The following is a 23,455-nucleotide window of genomic DNA, read 5'->3' as shown; positions in this document are numbered from 1 at the left end:
AAAAGTAAAATATGGTAAAAATGGTACTGATAAAAACTACAGATAACGGCGCAAAAACGAACTCTCATACCACCCTGTGTACGGAAAAATTAGAAAGTTATAGGTGGTCAAAATAGGGCAATTTCAAACATACATTTTTTTTAAAAATTGTTTTAGATTTTTTTTAAAATGGTACAATTATAAAATGGCATATAAAGTGGCCATCATTTTAATCGTATTGACCCACAGAATAAAGAAAACATGTCATTTTTACCGTAAAGTGTACAGCGTAAAAACAAAACCTTCCAAAATTTGCTAAATTGCGTTTTTCTTTTACATTTTCCCACATAAATAATATTTTTTTTGGTTGCGCAGTACATTTTAAGGTAAAATAAGTGATGTCATTACAAAGTAAAATTGGTGACGCAAAAAACAAGCCCTCATATGAGTCTGCGGATGGAAATATAAAAGAGTTATGATTTTTAGAAGGAGAGAAGGAAAAAGAAAATGCAAAAATAAAATTGGCCTGGTCCTTAAAGGGGTACTCCGCCCCTAGACATCGCCGTGGTCCCGCTACTGGGGAGCCCCTGGATCGCCGCTGCGGCACCGCGCTATCATTGCTGCACAGAGCAAGTTCGCTCTATGCGTAATTATGGGCGATACAGGGGATGGAGCAGAGTGATGTCGCGGAGCCGTGACTTAACTATGCTCCAGCCCCTGTATTGCCCATCATTATGTGCAGAGCGGTGCAGTGCGGTGCCGCAGCGGCGATCCCAGGGCTCCCCAGTAGGGGGACCACGGCGATCTGACATCTTATCCCCTATCCTTTGGATAGGGGATAAGATGTCTAGGGGTGGAGTACCCCTTTAAGGCCAAATGGGCCTGGTCCTTAAGGGGTTAACCTCTTGGGGACTCAGGGCATACCTGTTTGCCTTAAGTCCCACTCCCGCGATATAACCCGGGGTCTAACGGCAGCCGGGACCGGGGGCTAATAGCGCGCCTCACCGATAGCGGTGACACGCGTTATTAACCCTTTAGACGCGCCATTCAAAGTTGATTGCAGCGTCTAAACTGGAAAAAAAAGCATTCCCGGCAGCTCACTCGGGCTGATCGGGACCATCACAGTGAAACCGCGACGTCCCGATCAGCTAGGACGCGAGCAGAGGGTCCGTTACCTGCCTCCGGCTCGTACGATCAACGACTGATTGTCCCAAGCCTGAGATCCAGGCTTGAGCAATCGACCACTGATAACACTGATCATGCATTGAACAGTGCTGGCAATCAATGTACTGCATGTTATAGTCCCCTATGGGGGCTGTAACATTGCAAAAAAAAATTTGAAAAAAGAGTTAATAAATGTGATTTAACCCCTTCCCTAATAAAAGTTCAAATCACCTCCCTTTTCCCATTAAAAAAAAACCCCATGTAAATAAATATAAGTATATGTGGTATCGGTATTCTAAACCCTTCCAGTTTTGCTGCTGTATGCTCCACAGCAAGTACTTTTCTTTTTACATTTCTTTTCTGTCTGACCACAGTGCTCTCTGCTTACATCTCTGTCTGTCATAGGACTGTCAAGAGCAGGAGCATATCCCTAGAGCAAACCTCTCCTGCTCTGGACAGTTCCCGAGACAGACAGAGGTGTCAGCAGAAAGCACTGAGGTCAGAGAAAATAAATAAAAAAAGGACTTCCTCTGGAGCATCAGCTGATAAATACTGGAAGGATAACAATTTTTAATAGAAGTAATTTAAAAATCTGTTTAACATTCTGGCACCAATTGATTTTTTTTAAAAAGTACCCCTTTAAGCCAGCCCCAGTCCATAAGTAAAAATGTTGTGGGGGAGAGCCATAACCAGCTTCAAAAGGATTTTCCAGTGAACTTAAGACTTTCACCAGGCCAACAAAATCTCAATTTTGTTTATTTTTAGCCCATCATATACAGATTTGCCTTTAAGTTTTGCTTCGTACTAAGTTTTTCTTCTGTTTACAGATGATGGACATGCTACAAAAAAATTTCTTACAAATTATTCCCACACCACTGGTGACTCCATCTCCCCATAGAACAATATTCCAAATAGCTTTGTTTGGGTGCAAAACTGATTTTGCACCCAAAATTATTCTTGGAAAGCAGCAGTTCCTGTCTTGCGACTCCCCTATGAGTCCCACTTTTGCCCAGTAACACTGACCTGAAGCAGGAAAGGACTGTGGTCCTTTGATGATGCTCTGAGAATAGTGATTTCCTTAACCTCTTAAGGATTCAGGGTTTTTCCGTTTTTTGCCCTTTCATTTTTTCCTCCTCACCTTTAAAAAATCATAATTCTTTCAATTTTGCACCTAAAAATCCATATGAGGGCTTATTTTTTGCGCCACCAATTCTACTTTGTAATGACATCAGCCATTTTGCCCAAAAATCTACGGCGAAACAGAAAAAAATCATTGTGCGACAAAATTGAAGAAAAAAACGGCTTCCGTTTCTACGCAGTACATTTTTTGTAAAAATGGCACCTTCTCTTTATTCTGTAGGTCCATACGATTAAACTAATACCCTACTTATATAGGTTTGACTTTGTCGTAAAAAATCATAACTACATGCACGAAAATTAATACGTTTAAAATTGTAATTTCTGACCCCTATAACTTTTTTTTTCTGCGTACGGGTTGGTATGGGGCTCATTTTTTGCGCTGTGATCTGAAGTTTTCAGCAGTACTATTTTTGTATTGATTGGACTATTTGATCGCTTTTTATTCATTTTTTCATGATATAAAAAGTTACCAAAAGTACGCTATTTTGAACTTTTGAATTTTTTTGCCCATACGCTATTGACCGTGCGGTTTAATTAACAATATATTTTTATAATTTGGACATTTCCACACGTGGTGATACCACGTTTATTTTTATTTACACTTTTTTTTTTTATGGGAAAAGGGGGGTGATTCAAACTTTTTTTTAGGGAAGGGGTTAAACTATCTGTATTAACTTTTTTTTTGCAATGTTATAGCCCATAGGGTGCTATAACACTGCACACACTGATATTTTACATTGATCATTGTAATCCCATAGGATAACATTGATCAGTGATTCTGCCGCTTGAATGCTCATGCCTGGATCTCAGGCACTGAGCAGTCATTCGGCGATCGGACATGCAGGAGGCAGGTAGGGATCCTCCTGGTGTCCTCCAGCTGTTTGGGATGCCGCAATTTCGCTGCAGCTATCCCGAACAGCCCACTGAGCTAACCGGCATTACTTTACTTTCACTTTAGGTGCAGTGATCAACTTTTAACGGCACGTCTAAAGGGTTAATAGCACGTGGCACCGCAATCAGTGCTGCGCGCTATTAACTACGGCCCCGCGTTATAGAATGGGAGCGGACTCATGGCGTACAGGTACGCCCTGAGTCCTTAAGTTGTCAAGAAGTATTTGCTGCACTCTTAGGGTCACTTAGGAAGGCTGGGCTCTCCTAGGAAAAGTCATCACTGTTCCAAATCTTCTCAATTTGGATAAAATAACTCATAATGTGGTTCAATGGAATCCAATAGCCTTAAAATGATTTAGTAACACTGTACAGACTGATATAGTTAAATAACTTTTTCCTTTGGCTATCCTGGAATTTCCTTTGATTGTGGTATAGTGCTCTTTGTGGTAATACTTTGGATAAGGTTCCTTAAATGCAGTAGCAGTTTAAAAACTGTTATGTTATGAACTTAGATTCTTTTACCTCATATTACATTGAGTGAAAGCGCAGAAACCACAAGGTGGAACATAACTAGTAATAGGGAACATTTGGTTCAACTCAATAGACAAATTACACTACTTTGCCACATCACCTCTTGGCTGTAGTCAGGGACGGTTTTGCACCAAAAGTGTCCCCCAGGCAAAATAAAAAATGGTGCCATAAATGTTGAAATATCATACCAACAGCACAGTCACATTCTCTCAAATTAGAAGGCAGTGTGCAAAGAACTGCAAAACTGATCTTCCAGGGGCACTGCTAGGGTCAGGGGTACAACAGCACCACATAAAACAATAGTGTCAGACACCTAGAACCTTATATTGTGCCTAAAAAAAATATTGACGCCACAGACATCAATAGTGCACCACACAATGTCATCCTTGTGCACCACAAAGTAATAATGCCACCATCTGTACCTCACACCATAATAGTACTTACACACAGCAACAATGACCTTCTCGGTGACCTTTTATGCTCCACACAGTAATAACGCCCACTAGTGTCCCTATGCAAACTAATAATTTGGCTTTAACATCTTCTGAACTGACCCCAAAGGTACTCTATTTGTACTCTTATAAAAGTATAAAGTAAAAATGGAACATTTGTGTCGGTCTAGAAAATAATACTTCTTTCTAACCCCAAAAAGTAGGTTCCCACACAAATAGAAATGACCAACTTTGTGCCATCTAATAGGTAAAGTGCTTTCTTTTTTCTCAAGAAAAAAGGAAACATATTTTGATCCTGATCTATGAGGAGCATAGTGGATGAGGCCACTTCTAGTCAGCATGTTGATAAAGGTGGTTATGTCTATGCATGTTCAAAGAAATAGCAGGGCAGGGCCTAGGGCTCCCTACTATACCATGGGTTTTAACTGTATTTGTATCTTGAAGACGCAGATACTGTTGAATGTGGTGTTTCCTGCACGCACCAGGTCAGAAGTCTAGTGCCCTGGAAATCTCCGAATTTAGACCTCCTTGTCCTGTTTAACAGATGTCCTGGCTGAAGTATGCATGCAGCTAAATTTTGTGCAACCATCAGCACAAGTTTTAAAGAAGTTTGTTGCCTTTTATAGAGCAGTTTGCTTAGGATGGTGTAAATATGAGGCTGAGGGGCCACGTATCAGGCTCAGGTGGTATAAATATGAAGCTGAGGGGGTATGAATCAAGCTCACACCCTGAGCCTAGCATTCACACCACTTGACTATTCAGAGAAGAGTGCAGCTAGTCAACAATATCGTAAAATCATTATCGTAATGGGGGGCATAGCAGAAAAATCATATCAGCAATGAAATCATGGCATCAGAGGCTACAAAATTATATAAAAATTAGATTGTTGTATACTAACCACAGGTCTACTTTAAGTACATTTGAAGGTGAATTGCCAGGCAAACTGCCCCAAAATTCTATCTGCACGCAGATCAATCTTCTGGTTTGGGTTTACCTCTTCCAGAATATACTATGTTACAGAGTGTTAAAACCCACAATGGTTTGATCTGCATCTGAATGCTGTTAGGGTATGTTCACACAGTGGAATGTCCGCACGGTGCAGTAGAGTCCCACTGATTTCATGGCGCAATTCCGGGCGGTCCTAGCGCCTGTCAGATTATTCAGCCATATGAACCCAGCTTTACAATATTTCATTTTATTTCTCAAATTTGATCACAGTGAATATATTACTGCATAACCGTGTAGTTTTTTGGGCGAGAACCCTTCTGCTAATTGTAATAGTGATATTCGGTTGATGCTTTTTCAATATCAACTAATGTCGATGTTTCTATTTTTAGACTTGGTTTAGGTCATAATAAAATTAAAGAAGTAGAAAATGGAAGTCTTGCCAACATACCAAAAATAAGAGAAATTCACTTAGAAAATAACAAGCTGAAAAAGGTTCCTCCTGGAATTTCTGACCTTAAATACCTGCAGGTGGGTTATTTGTTATATTTTTAAAGGTAACAAACTATACATGTTATTTCTGGTATGAATGTAAAATGTGTTGGGAAACATTGCAACCATAGCAAAATAAATTAAAGGGGTACTCAGGAGAGGAAAAAAATCAAATCAACTGGTGCCAGAAAGTTGTAACGATTAGTAAATTACTTCTGTTTAAAAATAAAAAGTACTTACCAGCTGCTGTATACTATAGAGGAAGTTGTGTAGTTCTTTTCAGTCTAATCACAGTCGATGTCAGGAACTGTCCAGAGAAGAAAAGGCTTGATATGGGCATTTGCTCCTGCTCTGGACAGTTCCTGACACGGACAGAGGTGTCAGCAAACAGCACTGTGATCAGACTGGAAAGAACTACAAAAAACTTTTTATGGCACATACAGCAGCTGATAAGTACTGAAAGGATTAGGATTTTTTTATAGAAGTCATTTAAAAATCTGTATAACTTTCTGGCACCAGTTGATTTTGAAACATTTTTGTTCCTATTGAGTACCTATTTAATGAAAAACAATCATTGTCTGATTACTGGTAAAGATTTATATGCATGCCCATCTTAAGACATAAATTCAAGGTCAGTACAAAATAACAAAGTGTACCTAATAATTTGACAAGGCTTTGACATGTCAAAGTGAGATATCGGCACCTGTACCCTGACCAATTGCTAAAAGGAAGGGGCAGAAGTGTCAGATGAGTGCTGTACTCCTTCATTTCTGCTCAGATCCCCAAGGAAAGCCGTGCAAGCTGTATTTGGATTTACTGAAATTCTAAGGGCTCTTTCCCACTACGTAATTTCAATGTGGAATTCACAAGTAATGTTCATGAGGAATTTGGAGCAGATTCCGCCTTGATCAGGAGATAGCAGGGTGTCCCAGCGGTCAGATCCCCCGAGATCTATAACTTATCCCCTATCCTTTGGATAGGGGATAAGTTATGTTTCACTGCACTACCCCTTTAAGCCAATAGCATTTCAAATTTCGGTGCAAAAAAATAGGTGCCAATTTAGCATAATTTCTGCTTTATTTATCATGAAGTGTAGACCACACGCTCGGCTTTTGTGAAGAGCTGAGCAGAAACGAAAGAATAGCAGAAACGATCAGAACCTCAATGTCAGAGTTTTGTTGAAATGATAGGTACACTTAAAGGGGTTGTCCACCATAAGGTGATTTTAGTACGTACCTGGCAGTAATGGACATGCTTAGGAAGGGTCTGTGCTTGTCTTGGAGCTTAAAGGGGTTTTCCGGCGCAAAGACATCTTATCCCCTATCCAAAGGATAGGGGATAAGATGCCTGATCGTGGGGGTCCCGCCGATGGGGACCCCCGTGATCTTGCATGCAGCACCCCGTTACAATCAGTCCCCGGATGTTCGCTGCGGGGCTGATTACTGGTGACCACGGGGTCGGAGCATTGTGATGTCACGGCCCCGCCCCGTGTGACGTCACGCTCCGCCCCCTCAATGCAAGCCTATGGGAGGGGGCGTGACAACTGCTGTGAGATTGTGTGGTGAGATGTTATGTTGTGAGATTACCATAATACTGTGGCTAGCTTTTCGTTAAATGGCTATTTCCTGTTGTAGTTTCCTCCTTCCAACTACAAGTCCCATAATTCTTTGTTTGTAAGTGTGAGGTCACTTGCCTCTCTCCCACACAAAACACAAATGAGCTGCATCCATACAATAGACCAGTGTTTTCTAACCAGGGTGCCTCCAGCTGTTGCAAAACTACAACTCCCTGCAGAATGATCTCCCCCCCCCCCCCCCCCCACACACACACGCAGTGGTTGCTCCAACCGTTAAAGCAGAAAGGCTCCTTTCTTCACCTGACTAGTGATGTAATGTCTTGGACGACAATCATTTTGTATGCTGTTCTAAATAAACATTAGGGCAAAAATAACAGAAGGATTGCGAGATCATCCATCACACACAGGCACAGACACTATATTATGAACTACACTAACTTTACAGCCCCTGCAGCACAGTCAAATAAAAAAAATCCTGGAATACCCCTTTAAAGGAAAGTACTTGCAAAGCTCCTAAAATTGAAACACTTCTTATATACACACTTAACTGAATGGAATTATGCTTTAAAACTTGTATCAATTCTATCTTAATAACACATTTCCAATCTACACATCTAGGTCTTGTTCCTTCACTCTAATAATATCGCAAAAGTGGATGTGAATGATTTCTGTCCCATCCCGCCCAAGATGAAGAAGTCTCTCTATAGTGGAATAAGCCTTTTTGGCAATCCTGTAAAGTACTGGGAAGTTCAACCTGCAACATTTCGCTGCATTCTGGGCAGGAACAGCGTGCAAATTGGAAACTTCCGGAAGTAAAAACAATGGCGCTGGGCTGTCGGTCCTTGTGGATAAGAACACCAGTTTGGACTAGACTTATAGAGCAAGAAACCAATGGAAAAGGACTGTGCCGTATTTTTGTATTTTTAGTTATTATTTGTGACAAATAGAAACCTTAAAGGGCCAATTATGTTTACAGAGTAATTGCATGAACTCTATCTATTTTAGTCATTAAATACTTGAAACTTTGTTAAGAAGAGAAATTACAATGTATGGCTCTAATTTAACCCATTCTGTCCAGGCACAGAATATCCTCCAAGACATGACAGTAGTAAAGCGTGTGCATATAGAATTGGTGCTAATCTTAACTTCAGCTGCTGCTTTTCTAATATCTTTCCATAAATCTATGGCTCCCTTCAGTGGCTGAATGCAATAATTACATAGCAACCTGGTTTTAATTAAAGGAGATGTCAACATATACAGTATAAAGTTATAGTTATAAGTATCAGCAGTTTTGTGATGGTTCTTTCCATCATTAAATAATTAGGGCCTGTCAGCAGATAATAGAAAGGGCTTAGATTGTGCTGACTGCGCCTGTAGTAGTGTCTAGGATTTTTATTTTCCCACAGCCCTGCAGGCTTTTCCTCAAAAGGCTCTTGTCTTCAAACAGGGATTATAGCCAAGTGCTGATAGTACAGGCAACTATTATAATCTTTTATTTAGTTAAATATTAAAATAGTTCTACATCATTGTTCTGCTAGCCTTTTTGAATTCATTAAGTGTGGACAATTGTAAGCCAGGACATAGTTGTGTGGAAATCTGGGTATGTCAGATCGAAGGTGTTGGCTGGGACTTTAAAGGGGCACTCCGCTGCTCAGCGTTCGGAACAAACTGTTCCAAATGCTGGAGCCAGGAGCTCGTGACGTCATAACCCTGCCCCCTCATGATGTCACACCCTGCCCCCTCATGGCAAGTCTTTGGTAGGGGGCGTGACAGCTGCCACGCCCCCCTCCCATAGACTTGCATTTAGGGGCGGGCATGATGTCATGAGCTCCCGGTGCTGGCTCCAGCATTCGGAACAGTTTGTTCCAAATGCTGAATAGTGGAGTACCCCTTTAAACTGGCCACACAGATAAGATACAGGCTGACTACCATCTGTAGGTTACAAATCATTTGAATGGCTGACACCTTAAGTGAGAAAAAACAAACTGTGTATGGCATGATCGTCTAAACTCAGCAGATCAGTCTGATATGTTAATGGCGTAATCCAGCTTAAGAACGTTAAGTGTTACGATTATTATACAAAACTTTTGACATGTCTCATGGACATGTCAAAAGTTTTGGTGGGTCGGAGTCTCATTGCTGAGACCCCCACCAATTGCTAGATATAGTCAGATGAAGGACGTGGCAGCAATGCACTTCATTCCCTGGCTCCTGACCGATCAAACCTTTTGGCATGTCCATGTCCAAGGTTTTGCATAATGTTAGTTACAATTTAAGCTAAGAGTAGGAAATGTTATTAAATAAAAAAAAATATTACTTGTTCAATTTCCTGGCACTCCAATGGTGTCCTCCAATGGTCCCAATGGCCATTGTTTTCTGGTGAAGTTCCGTACAGCAATTTGACTACTTCGTCCATTCGCTGTATGTATGGCATGAGCATAGTGAGGCCAGGGACTGGCAGTAGTGGTCACAAATATGTACTGCAGGTCATCGCTACAGGAAAAGTAAACTTGAGAGAGACTGCCGGAGTATTGGCAGTAAAATAATAGAAAAGCTGAACAGAATAGTAATAGTTTTGTTTTATAACATTTCCTGCTTTTAAGCTTAAAGGATACCTCTCATCAAAAAAACTTTTGATATATTATAGATTAATGTATGCAGAATAACTTTACAATTGCATGTTATTAAAAAATATGCTTCTTTCTATTTAATTTTCCACTTTGAAGAAATGACCACTAGGGGTCTCCCTACCAGTCCTGGCAGCAAGCATTTCAGACTCATGCTGGAGTCCTAAACACTATGAGCTGCCAGTCTGCTTTGTTCACAAAGGAGAACACTCAGAGCTGCCAGCCTGCTTTGTTCACAGCTTGTTTGGCTGTGAACAAAGCAGGCTGGCAGCTCTGAGTGTTTAGGACTCCAGCATGAGTCAGAAATGCTTGCTGACAGGACTGATCGGGAAAAATACAATAGAAAGAAGCATATTTTTCATTAACATGCTATTGGAAAGTTATTCAACATTCATTAATCTAAAATATATCAAAAGTTTATTTGATGAGAGGTACCCTTTAATTTCTTACATGAATTAATAAATACTCATTTCTGTTCTCACAGGATCGCAAAATTTATTAGTTTCCACAGAGCATAAGGAATGCACGTTTCTCAGGTGGCTAAAAAGTACTATAGTTGCATGAAGTCGATGGGTATGAAACACACCTGGTTTAATTGACTTCTATTGCGCTTTTGGATCTACCAAATTGTTGTTCCCTTGAGTCAAGCATTTTGCAACTTAATATTTCACAACTTTACACTTGATGTGGCATATGGCTAAAGTTACTTGTATACCCTGCGCTTTACTCTGTAACTCTATAAGTACTGCAGTTTTAATGATCAAAGCCAAACAACCTGCTCCATATAAACTTAATATGCTATGTTGTACTATATCTAGTTACTGTATATATGTTCCGTCTGAGCATATTAAATTAAGTCTTATATAGTATTATACTGTTTTTTTAGTAATAAAAGTGTTTTGAAAACTGCCTGTGGTTTGTGTTCTGTTGTAGTTGTTTATAAGTATGACATTAAAGTGGTAAACGTCTATCAAACAGAGGCCAATCCCATGGCAGCTTGTGTGTAACTTCGTTTGGTCCCCCCCTCCACGAGAAGACATTATTATGGGTACACACTATGTTTACTGAGGGTAAAGGTTGGCAATATGTCAAAAAAGATATGTATACTGCGGTTAACTGGGAATTATAATGCACAAACGAAGTCAACAAGTGACTATGTTTGTCCCAATTCCCAGAATTTAAGATCGAAGGCAAAACAGTCCACATTTTGAGTCCTGCTAAATAAAAAATATACTCTACATGCAGGAAATGGCCCAAATGTTGTCACTAGTCACGACATTCAGGTGATTAAACTGAATCTTTCTGGTGGCAGTATACAGCATTCTAAACCTCTTTATGGACAAATACATTGACTATGCATTTTAAAGGGAATCTTTGAGCTCTATATCTTGCTCCGGGCTCAAGTGTCATAAAGGAGATGCTGAACCACAGCATGCAGCTACTGTCACCTTTTTCAATGGTGGGACGCTGCTCCCCGAAACGCGTCTGGTTCAAGACTACCTTTGCACAAGAAGTCGGGACTATTTGGATTATATGTCCACCACTATTGGTCTTTTACTGCCCTCTCAGCTTCTCCCCGTTACGTCGGGGTAGAGAGGGATCCCACACCAAAGACCTCCAGCGCTGCCATACGCTACAAAGAACATTACCTTATCCAGAAGACTACGCCATAACCATCTGTACCGGACATCATCACCTCTCCTACACCTTCCCCATGCTGCCGGGGCTGAGAGGCATCAATCCGGATCACCGTTAAGCGCTGCTATGCGCATATGACTGCTTTCGCCGGAGCCGGTAAGAGGCACTAAGTGTCTGACTTTGATCTATTTTTCCTCTTGTACTTTGTCCCTGTACGGGCATGTGCAACGCAGTATCCTCAGTTTAGGTATCTTATATTTTACGTAGAGCTCCCACACTTGTACATTAGAGTTAGTCGGGTTTTTTTCAATTCTGGCACAGACGGAATTTCTGGCCAGGGTTTGCAATAGTAAATGAGGGCCACTGTTTTTTCTGTCTCGCAGACAGTCTATATTGCAGAGCTACAGTGTGGATTACTGTGGTCTAATTATCGGTCGGGATCTGAACATCCAAACACTGATTGATCATAAGTGTTTTTAAAACCGACAGGGAAACTTTAAAGGGAATCTAACAGCTGATTTATATAAGAGCTGCAGGCATGGTCAGAATGGCGATGGCACAAATATATCAAACATAACTTTGCTTGGCACAACTTATTAAATAATTTTTTTTCTCCCTGGGCTTAAGCGTCAAGGAGGCAGGGGATTTGAAACAGAGTTCAGGGCTCTAACCTCATAAGGACCAAGGGCGTACAGGTACGCCCTTGGTCCCCGGTACTTAAGGACCAAGGGTGTACCCGCTCCTGCAGTTTGAAGCAGGACTGTGGAGTCGGTAGATAAATGTTCCGACTCCAACTCCGACTCCGGAGTTTTCTGTGCTTCCGACTCCGACTCCTCTGTATTAATATGTGAATGTATTTTATACATTCCTTGAAGGAAAGAAAGGCAACATACATGTCATTACCACAAGACTACTGGCTGGGAAGCCAACAGTCTACTGTATTGAACAGTTTGTGTGCTGATCTGCTGCTGAAGATAGGGCAGTGGGAGTATCCAGGAAGGGGCATTTATTATAAAACAGTATTTCCCTAGTAGAATCCCATAGTCAAGTTTAAAGGGGTACTCCGCCCCTAGACATCTTATCCCCTATCCAAAGGATAGGGGATAAGATGCCAGATCGCCAGGGTCCTGCTGCTGGGGAACCCCTGGATCGCCACTGCGGCACCGCGCTTTCATTACTACACAGAGAGAGTTCGCTCTGTGCGTAATGATGGGCGATACAGGGGATGGAGCAGCGTGACATCACGGCCTGCCCCCTTAAATGCAAGTCTATGGCAGGGGGCGTGTTGACCCCCACGCCCCTTCCCATAGACTTGTATTGAGGGGGCGGGCCATGACATCATGAGGGGCGGAGTCGTGATGTAACGATACTCCAGCCCCTGTATCGCCCGTCATTATGCACAGAGCGAACTCGCTCTGTGCAGTAATGAGCGCGCAGTGCCGCAGCGGCGATCCCGGGGGTCCCCAGCAGCGGGACCCCGGCGATCTGATATCTTATCCCCTTTCCAAAGGATAGAGGATAAGATGTCAGATCGCCGGGGTCCTGCCGATGCGGCACCGCGCTATCATTACTGCACAGAGCGAGTTCGCTCTGTGCGTAATTACGGGCGATACAGGGGCCGAAGCATCGCTACATCACGGCTCTGCCCCTCGTGATGTCTAGGGGCGGAGTACCCCTTTAAGCTTACAATCGAGTTTACAAGTTTTTATAGCCTTAGCTGAATGGCAGCAGTTTTTCCAATGGTTATCAGCTTCAGTCTTGAACTATTGACCCTCCATTCCCTTCACTTATGCAAGTGTCTCTAGTCCTGCAAAAAACATATTTCCTTAATACCTTATCATTGAGAGGCTAGGTTACCCATGGGTTCCCTGTAACAGCAGGACACAACACTATGGAAAGTATAAGTATTGCCACTCCTAATTGTGTGCCAAATAGTAAAGCACATGAAAAGCATGCTTCTTCACAGTCACTTAACGTGTTCGTTTTGCGGTTACGTGAGGCTCTGCATGCATTGATCTTTATTCTTATAGTAGAGAATTCATTAATTATAACTTTTTGTGAATTGGGACATTTAAACTTGCTTTTTTTTTTTTTTTTTTTTATTCCAATCTAAATTTAGTAGGAGTCAGAGTTTGTGCATTGTTTGTCGACTCCGACTCCAGGTACCCAAAATGTCGCCCGACTCAGACTCCTCGACTCTGACTCCGACTCCACAGCCCTGGTTTGAAGCACGCTCACGAGCTGAGCATGCTTCATACTCGGTGGGTCCCGGTTCCATAAGCAGCCAGAACCAGCAGTTAATGTAGGTCATTAACCCTTTAATGCCACATTCAACGTTGCCGGTTTTCTGAGAGAGCTGATCGGGACACCTGCGGAGAAATTACAGGTCCTGATCAGCTGAGTGGACGACAGGAGGGCCCTTACCTGCCTCCTCGCCGCCCAATCGGTGCTCTGATGCTCCAGCCAGCCTCTGCAGGCAAGAGCAGCAAAGCGTTGATAACACTGATCAATGCTGAGCCAAAAGTCCAGCATTGAATAGTGCATGCAAGTGCAAGATTGAATGTTAACCCCTTAAGGACTACGGGTGTATGGGTACGCCCTGACATCCTGGTACTTAAGGACCAAGAGCGGACCTGTATGCCCGTAGGAATTCCGTTCCCCGACGCTCACCGGGAACCGGACAGGGATGCCTGCTGAAATCATTCAGCAGGCACCCCGTGCAAACCCCTGGGGGGGGGGGGGGGGGGGGGGAGGGGGTCCTGAGAATCCCCTATGTCAATTCTGACAAGCGATTTGCGGAGATTCCGGGTCAATCGGGTGTCCAAGACATCCCCATTTACCCTTACCCAGCAGGAGGGAGGTGGCACGGCCACCTCACGATCACGTGATTGATCGGTTGGAACGCCTGCTGGGCGGAGATCGGGGCGGCAATTGGGGCGGTGATCGGGGCAGCGGCGGCAGTGGACAGGAGCAGGAGGAGTAGTGACAGCAGCAGCGGCAACCAGGGGGCAGGATACAGCAGGTGGTGAGGCCTGTTCACCTCCTGCTGTTGCTTAGCAACAATTCTCAGCATGCACAGCCAAGGGGCATGCTGGGAGTTGTAGTTTTGCAACAGCTGGAGTTCCAACTACAACTCCCAGCATGCTCTTTGGTAGTCTGTGCATGCTGGGGGTTGTAGTTATGCAACAGCTGGATGCACATTTTTTCTATGAGAAAGTGTGCCTCCAGCTGTGGCATAACTACAACTCCCAGCATGCACGGACAGCCGAAGGGCATGCTGGGAGTTGTAGCAGTGTGCCTCCAGCTGTTGCAAAACTACAACTCAGTATGCCCTTTGGCTGCCAATGCATGCTGAGAGTTGCAGTTTTGCAACAGCTGAATGTACACTGGTTGTGAAACAGAGTTTGTGTCCTAACTCAGTGTTTCGCAACCAGTGTGCATACAGCTGGTGCAAAAAGTACAACTTCCAGTATGCACTGAGAGACCGTACATGCTGGGAGTTCTAGTTTTGCAACAGCTGGAGGAACACTGGTTGCGAAACACTGACTTAAGTAACAAGCTCTCAGTGTTTTGCAACCAATGTGCTTCCAGCTGTTGCATAACTACAACTCCCAGCATGTATGATCTGTCAGTGCATGCTAGGAGTCGTAGTTTTGCAACAGCTGAAGGTTTGCCCCGCCCAAGTGAATGTACAGAGTACATTCACACGGGCGGGGGTTTACAGCAAGATTTCTGCTGCAAGTTTGAGATGTGGCAAATTTTCAGCCACAGCTCAAACTCCTAGCGAGAAACTCACTGTAAACCCCCGCCCGAGTCAATGTACCCTAAAAACACTACACTACACAAAATAAAAAGTAAAACAGTACATATACACACCCTTACACAGTCCCCCCCCCTAATAAAAATGAAAAACTTCTTGTACGTCACTGTTTCCAAAACGGAGCCTCCAGCTGTTGAAAAACAACACCTCCCAGTATTGCCAGACAGCCACTGACTGTAAAAAAAAGGCCCCCAAAATTTGTAACGGAATTTCTCCTTAGTACGCAAATACCCAATATGTGGACGCAAACTGCTCTGTAGGCACACAACATGGCTCAGAAGTGTACATATGAGGTCTAAATTTGCACAGGGGTGGCTGATTTTACAGTGGTTCTGACATAAAAGCAAAACAATAAATACCCACATGTGACCCCATTTTGGAAACCACACCCCTCACGGAACGTAACAAGGGGTATAGTGAGCTTTAACACCCCACAGGTGTTTGACAAATTTTTATTAAAGTTGGATGTGAAAATTAATTTTTTTTTTCATTTTCACAAGGGAAAATAGAAAAAAGCCCCCCAAAATTTGTAGCCCCATGGAAATACTACATATGTGGATGTAAAGTGCTCTGCAGGCGAACCACAATGCTCAGAAGAGAAGGAGCTCATTGAGCTTTTGGAGTGAAAATGTGTCCTAAATTGAAGGCCATGTGTGTTCACAAAGCCCTCATGGTGCCAGCACAGTGGACCCCTCCCACCACATGTGACCCCATTTTGGAAACTACACCACTCGCGGCATGTAATAAGGGGCGCAGTGAGCATTCACACCCCACAGGTGTCTGACAGATTTTTAGAACAGTGGCCCGAGAAAATGAAAAATTTTATTTTTCATTTGCACAGCCCACTGTTCCAAAGATCTGTCAAACGCCAGTGGGGTGTAAATGCTCAATGCACCCCTTATTAAATTCTGTGAGGGGTGCAGTTTCCAAAATGGGGTCACATGTGGGGGGTCCACTGTTCTTGCACCACGGGGGCTTTGTAAATGCACATGGCCCCCGATTTCTATTCCAACCAAATTCTCTCTCCAAAAGATCAATGGTGCTCCTTCTCTTCTGAGCATTGTAGTTCACCTGCAGAGCACTTTACATCGCCATATGGGGTATTTCCATACAGAATAAATGGGGTTACATATTTTGGTAGGCTTTTTCTCCTATTACACCTTGTGAAAATGAAAAATGTGGGGTAACACCAGCATTTCAGTGAACAAAATAAAATTTTCATTTTCACGTCCAACTTTAGCAGAAATGTGTCAAACGCTTGTGGGGTGTAAAGGCTCAATGTACCCCTTGTTACGTTCTGTGAGGGGTGTAGTTTCCAAAATAAGGGCTTCCTAAATGTGACATGCCCCCCAAAAACCATTTCAACAAAATTAGCTTTCCAAAAGCCAAATATGACTCACTCATGAGGTATTTCCTTACTCAAGAGAAATATGTTTAAAAATTTTGGGGGGATATCTCTCCTTTTACCCCTCGTAAAAATAAAAAAAACTGGGTCTACAAGAACATGCAAGTGTAAAAAGTGAAGATTTTGAATCTTCTCCTTCACTTTTCTGCTATTCCTGTGAAACACCTAAAGGGTTAACACACTTTCTGAATGTCATTTTGAATACTTTGAGGGGTGCAGTTTTTATAAAGGGGTAATGTATGGGGTATTTCTAATATGAAGGCCCTTCAAATCCACTTCAAATCTGAATTGGTCCCAGAAAAATTCAGATTTTTAAAATTTTGTGAAAATTGAAAATTGCTGCTGGACTTTGAAGCCCTCTGATGTCTTCCAAAAGTAAAAACATGTCAACTTTATGATGCCAACATAAAGCAGATATATTGTATATGTGAATCTATATATAATTTATTTGGTATGTCTATTTTGCTTACAAGCAGAAAACTTCAAAGTAAAAAAATGCTAAATTTTCTAATTTATCACACCAACTGCTATCAGCAGCCAGTACCAAGAGTTGATGCCGGGCAGCCGCGATTAAAGTTGATGTCCTGATGTCCAGATCAGCTTAGAGGACGGCAAGAGGGCACTGCATAGAAATGGAAGCTCTAAATAGTTGTAAAATTGTGTTTTTTTTATTTATATCCCCGCACAAATGATTTTTTTATTTGTTTCGCCACAGATTATGTTATAAAATAAGCGATGTCATTACAAAGTAAAATTGGTGACACAAAAAACAAGCCCTTATATGGATCTGTAGGTGCAAAATTGAAGGCATCATCATTTTTAGAAGGGGAGGAGGAAAAAACGAAAATGCAAAACCAAAATTGTTTTGAGGGGTATTCCAGGAATCTTTTTTATTTGACTATGATACAGGAACTGTAAAGTTAGTGTCGTTCATAATATAGTGTCTGTACCTGTGTGTGACGGTTTTCTCACAATTCTTATGTGATTTTCACCCCAATATTTATTTTTAACAGCATACAAAAATGACTGTTGCCTCAGATTTTTCCCAGCTTGCAATGCGGCCGAGACCTGACTCACTAGTCACCTGATGACAGGGAGCCTGTCTGCTTCAATGGGTGGAGGGATTGCTTGGTGGGAGAGAGATCAATCTGCAACTAATGCAACAGCTGTAGGCACCCTGATTGAAAACCACAGGTCTTTTGAATGGATGCAGCTCATTTATGTTTCAATGGGTGGGGTGGCTGATGTGTGGGAGGGAGGAAAATGGAATTATGGGATTTTTAGTTAAAAAAGAAAAAGTCAAACAGGGTATACCAGTTCACAAAAAGCTAGCCAAAGTGTTATGGTGGACTAACAACATAGCCATTTAGCCCCAAGACAAGCGCAGATCCTTCCTAAGCATGTCCATTACTGTCTGGCAGGTACATACTAAAATCACCTTATGGTGGATAACCCCTTTAAAAGGTAAAAATGGGTCCTTAAGGGGTTAAAGTAGTAAATTAAAATAAAAACTACATAACTTGAGTATCCTTGTAACCATATGGACCTGCAGAATAAAGATAAGGTGTAATATTTACCAAGAAGTGCACTGTGTAGAAGCGGAAGCCCCCAAAATTTACATAATGGTGTTCTTTATAAGTTTCACCCCACATATATATTTTAGTTTTTGTTTGTTTCACCGTAAATTTTGTTTTGTTATGCTTGATGTCATTACAAAGTACAATTGGTGGCATAAAAAACAAGCCCATACATGGGTCTGTAGGTGGAGAATTTAAAGTGTTATGACTTTAAGAAGAGGAGGAGGAAAAAGAATGATTGGCTAAAACGATGATTGGCCTTGTCTTTAAGGCTAAAATGGGCTTATATGTTAGTGTCATGGCAGGTGGTGGATCCTCTGGGCCTGTGTGTATGGGGACGTGACCCGTGCCAGGGAGCAGAGTCGAAGGTGCCGCTGGTTTTCACCAGAGCCCACCGCAAAGCAGGATGGATTTGCTGTGGCAGGCGGCACTCAGGTCTCTACCCCTGGCACGACTCATCCACACAGGTTGCTGGGATGTGGCGTGGCACAAAAGGAAACTGGCAAGACATGGTAAAGGTAGCAGTAGGTAAGGGCAGGCGGCACATGTGCAGGGTCAGGTAATAGAACAAGGATCTGGTACACAGATATCAGGAACACAGAACCACAGTAGCTTTCTCTAGGGCACTAAGGCAACAAAGATTCGGCCAGGATACAAGGGAGGAGCAAGTACTTAAAGACAGGGTGTAGGTGTAGACACTTAATTAAATGAGTACTGGCCCTTTAAATGTAAGAGCTCCGGCACGCGCGCCCTAGGAGGGCCGGGTCTGCGAGAACAGGAAGACCAGGGAGGTGAGTGACAAGCGGGGATTCGCATGTGGGCGCATCCTGCGATGCGAACCACAGCCCCGCCGGCAGCGGGGACTTGACAAGAGAGCGGTCAGAATGAGTGAGCAGTAGAACAAATACAGAAGCTAGAAACATAAAGAAATGTAAAGAATCTGCAAGACCTAGTGAGTAAAATATATAAGCCTTACAGATATGTTTTAAACATCATTTGCCACTTCTTTAATCCTCCATAGGGCAAATAAAGAACACTGGATTCTCTTAACAACGAATGTGAACTGATCATATGGGGACTTTATCAAGGGATTTACCTTTTTGTTTTTATGGATTAATTTCTAGCAGGGTAAAATTTGCAAATGCGACTTTTGGTTTATACAAAAAATCAAGGTAAGTAGTAACTTTAATACATTTTAAACGGATAATATAATAAGGGATTTCTCAGGCAATTTGTTGCAAAGCCCTCAAATTGTTGAAAAATCTACAGACCTGACTTACAAAACTGTCTGTGCACATTTTGGCACAAACGAGTAAAAAAATTGCATAAAAAAAATAAAAAAAATCACATAGGAGGAACCATACAAAGTGGTGTACTGAAGTGTAATTTCAAATAAATGTGTACTAGCCCCATATTTATCACATACCCTGCACCGCTTAATAAATTTGGCGCACATACACCCTTACCACCACACAAATTAAGAGGTGTAAAAAGATCTTTTACAAACACCGCCCTTGATAAATTCCCCTAAGAGTATGTACAATGTATAACAATCCTCTATTTTCTATCCATGTGACAGTTAATCACCCACTTACACACATTTTCCCCCAGCCCACGCATTCTCACATAATTTATTAATTTACAACACTTACTGTCTCTGCAAAGCAAACTGGAAAATCTAATTATCTGAAGGGTTTCGATGAGTAAGTGCTCCACTCCATCTGTATATATATATTGTAAGGATTTCTCCCTGGGGATAGCTCTGGGATCATCTTTGACACAGCCACAGGACACATTTCCACTTCAATCAGCAGGCAAACAACAGTACTTTATGCAAGCCCAGCCCCTTGCCAGCTTTATTAGACAGTTTGCCGGATTAATAAAAACATAAGACAGGAACAAACAAAACCCTAGACCGTCTAGTCACTAACTACACAATCCAGTGTGCCCTGACTATCCACTGGTGGGCTTTTCCCAGCCAGTTAAACTTATGCCTCCTGCAACCTTCTACTCACTGTTCACACACAGCGTTTGCAACCTCTTGCTGTGTGTCTCGTCCACACTTGGGGTCACTCACAGCTCGGGCTGTGTGTTCCTCACCAGGACCCCTGCCTCCCCCCACAGCCACCTTTCTGTCTTCTGGGGAGAGCCCAGACTACACTGTCTGACTTCCTTTTAAACAGACTTCCCCTTTCTGCTACCTCATTAATTAGGCCACAGGTGGAGGTTTCTCCAGGGGTTAGCTTGGGAAACACACCCTTCCCTCTCCACACTGTCAATATATATATATATATATATATATATATATATATATATATATATATATATATATAAAGATAGATTTATTTTTTATTTTTACTTTTTTATAAACATGATGTTATGAATACACCATAACTCTTCATTAGTGTAGCCCTCAGAATATTAAAACATAAGTGAAATACCTTAAATGTACCAGATGGTGGCAGTGTAATGCTTTCTAGTACATCACTGTTCACGATTTACCGATACTCTTAAGTACCCAGTCCACACTTGAGTAATTTAATAAACATCAAAACTTATCTTGGAAAAAACATAAAAACCTTGTGACACCCACACATCTTACGATATGGCATATGGATCATTCCAAGGATAAAGAATAGCTTAATTATGTGAACTTCCATCTACTTAGTTTTAATATTACACATGATACAGAATACAATTGGCCGTATTATTATGTCGGCTGGGAAAACAATTTATCACCAAAAGAGGTGTTTTCGAAACAGTGTTCCTCCAGCTGTTGCAAAACTACAACTACAAACATGCGCTGTCTGGGCATCCTGGGAGTTGTAGTGTTGCAACAGCTGTAGACACACTGTTTGGAAAACAGTAATCTAAAGCAAAATAAAGAAGCATGGTGCACATATGCAAAATGGACTCCCCACATGTATAAGTATAGGCCGGCATTTATCATTGTAGGTGTAAGTGAAGCATTTTTCTATACCTTTTTTTGTGTGCTGGTAATGTATAGGAGCACCAAATTTATTACCATATATACTCGAGTATAAGCCGACCCGAATATAAGCCGAGGCCCCTAATTTTACCCCAAAAACCCAGGAAAAGTTATTGACGCGACTTAAAGCCTAGGGTGGGAAATACAGTGACCACCCCCCCGACCTACGATGGCCCCGACATATGATCAAATCGACATACGATGGCCTCTCAGAGGCCATCGCATGTCGATGTCAGCATCGACATAGGATCCTATTTTATTTCGGGGCCATCGCATTAAGTGCTATCCAGCAGCGCAAAATGCTTAAGCTGCTGCCGGATAGCAGCTTAATGTTCCCCGTGTGGTGCGGTATTACTTACCCCTCCACGATGCGCTACGCAGGCCCAGTAAGGCCTTGCGGAAGACAGCAGAGGACTGAAGAAGACAGCGGAAGACCGGAGATAACCAGGAGAGCCCAGCGGAGGCCTGGGGTCACCATCGGGAGTGGCGGGGACACCATCGCGAGCGGCGGGGACAAGTGAGTACAGCTTCCTATACTTTACATTGCACGAATCCCTCAACATACGATGGATTCGACAAACGATGGCTCGTTTGGAACAAATTACCATCATATGTTAAGGGACCACTGTACATCATCCCCCCATGTAATCATCCAGACCCCCGTCATCATCCCCCCCCCTCCATCATCACCCCGTCAATCCCTTCATCAGTGGTCTTCAACCTGCGGACCTCCAGATGTTGCAAAACTACAACTCCCAGCATGCCTGGACAGCAATCGGCTGTCCGTGCATGCTGGGAGTTGTAGTTTTGAAACATCTGGAGGTCCGCAGGTTGAAGACCACTGCGGCCTTCGTCATCATCCAGACCTAGTCATCATCACCGCCTGTCAATCCCTTCATCAGTGGTCTTCAACCTGCGGACCTCCAGATGTTGCAAAACTATAATTCCCCGCATGCCCGGACAGCCACCATCTGTACGGGCATGCTGGGTGTTGTAGTTTTGAAACCTATGGAGGTCCGCAGGTTGAAGACCACTGCGGCCTTCGTCATCATCCAGGCCGCCCCCCCCCCCTTTGTTTTGTACTCACCTCCCCTCAGCGAGCTGGTCCGGGCCATCTCTGCTGCAGGGACCGTCCGGTGGGGATGGGTAGTCGTTGCGGGCTGTCCATCTTCACCGGGGGGGGCCTCTACTCCGCGCTTCGGCCCCGGCCCCAGAGTAGTGACATTGCCTTGGCGACGATGCACAGGGATGTTGAGCATGAACTTCCCTGTACGTCGTCGTCAAGGCAACGTCACTACTCCGGGGCTGGGACTAGTAGTTTTGCAACATCTTGAGGTCCACAGGTTGAAGACCACTGATGAAGGTATTGACAGGCTGAGTTCACTCGAGTATAAGCCAAGGGGGGCGTTTTCAGCAAGGAATATCGTGCTGAAAAACTCGGCTTATCCTCGAGTATATACGGTAAATGGTCACAGAGCATTTGATAAATTTTGTGCAGATCACATTTTCTGAAATTTCTCTCTTAACATACACCAAAAAGCTAAGCTAAGTCTGGTGTAGTTTTAGAGACTTTTCAGTGGCTTTGCACCTTTTTTGCACCTTTTCACAAAAAGGTGCAGTTCATAAAACCCTTCCATATCATGTTTATTGCCAAAATCAGTGAATTGCAACTCAAAATCAAAAGAAATGTGTATACCAAAAGGTGCAAAAAAGGCGCAAATAAACTCTGTTTGCGCCTTTTTTACGCCTTTTCTAGACACAAAAAACTGTCTAAAGACAATGACAAATGTCGGCCATAGTTCCTAGGAGTCGAAATGCACTTTCAGTCTGGCAACAAATGGAATGATTCTGCCACGTGGCTATCTAGAGTTACAATCACGTTTCGGATTTAGACTAAGGAGTCCAGACTGGACAGTTTCCAGCTGGTCAGGGCTGCCTCAGAGAGACTGAATCATAAGAACTGCTAAAGCAATATGTGGCTCTGCACTTTATTAAAGTTTGGAAAAGCATTACAGAATGGTGCAAGTTGTTGACTCCTGCATAGTGTATAAAGGGTGCATTCCTTTAACCCCTTAAGGATGCAGGGTTTTTTCACTTTTGTTTTTTCCTCATCACCTTCTAAAAATCATTTCAATTTTGCACATACAGACCCATATGAGGGCTTTTTTTTTTTGCACCACCAATTGTAGTTTATAGTGACATCAATAATTTCACCACAAAACTTACGGC

General features: G+C 42.7%; 2 protein-coding genes across 7 annotated transcripts in view; one reads left to right on the top strand and one right to left on the bottom strand.

Annotated features, from left to right (window-relative positions):
* ASPN (asporin) overlaps nt 1-10,013 on the top strand; it is a 37,807-nt gene extending 27,794 nt beyond the window's left edge. Inside the window, exons 7-8 of the mRNA XM_056524041.1 lie at nt 5,495-5,633; nt 7,789-10,013. Coding sequence (XP_056380016.1) covers nt 5,495-5,633; nt 7,789-7,986 — 337 coding nt within the window. The 3' untranslated portion in view covers nt 7,987-10,013. The remainder of the gene's footprint in view (nt 1-5,494; nt 5,634-7,788) is intronic.
* The window catches only part of CENPP (centromere protein P), a 373,003-nt gene that overhangs the window by 159,552 nt on the left and 189,996 nt on the right, over nt 1-23,455 (bottom strand). The gene's annotated exons all lie outside the window — the stretch shown is intronic.

The sequence above is a fragment of the Hyla sarda genome, chromosome 6, assembly GCF_029499605.1.
Source record: "Hyla sarda isolate aHylSar1 chromosome 6, aHylSar1.hap1, whole genome shotgun sequence".
Lineage (NCBI taxonomy): Eukaryota > Metazoa > Chordata > Amphibia > Anura > Hylidae > Hyla > Hyla sarda.
Note: the sequence above shows the minus strand (reverse complement) of the source record. Positions and strands in the feature narration are given on the sequence as shown.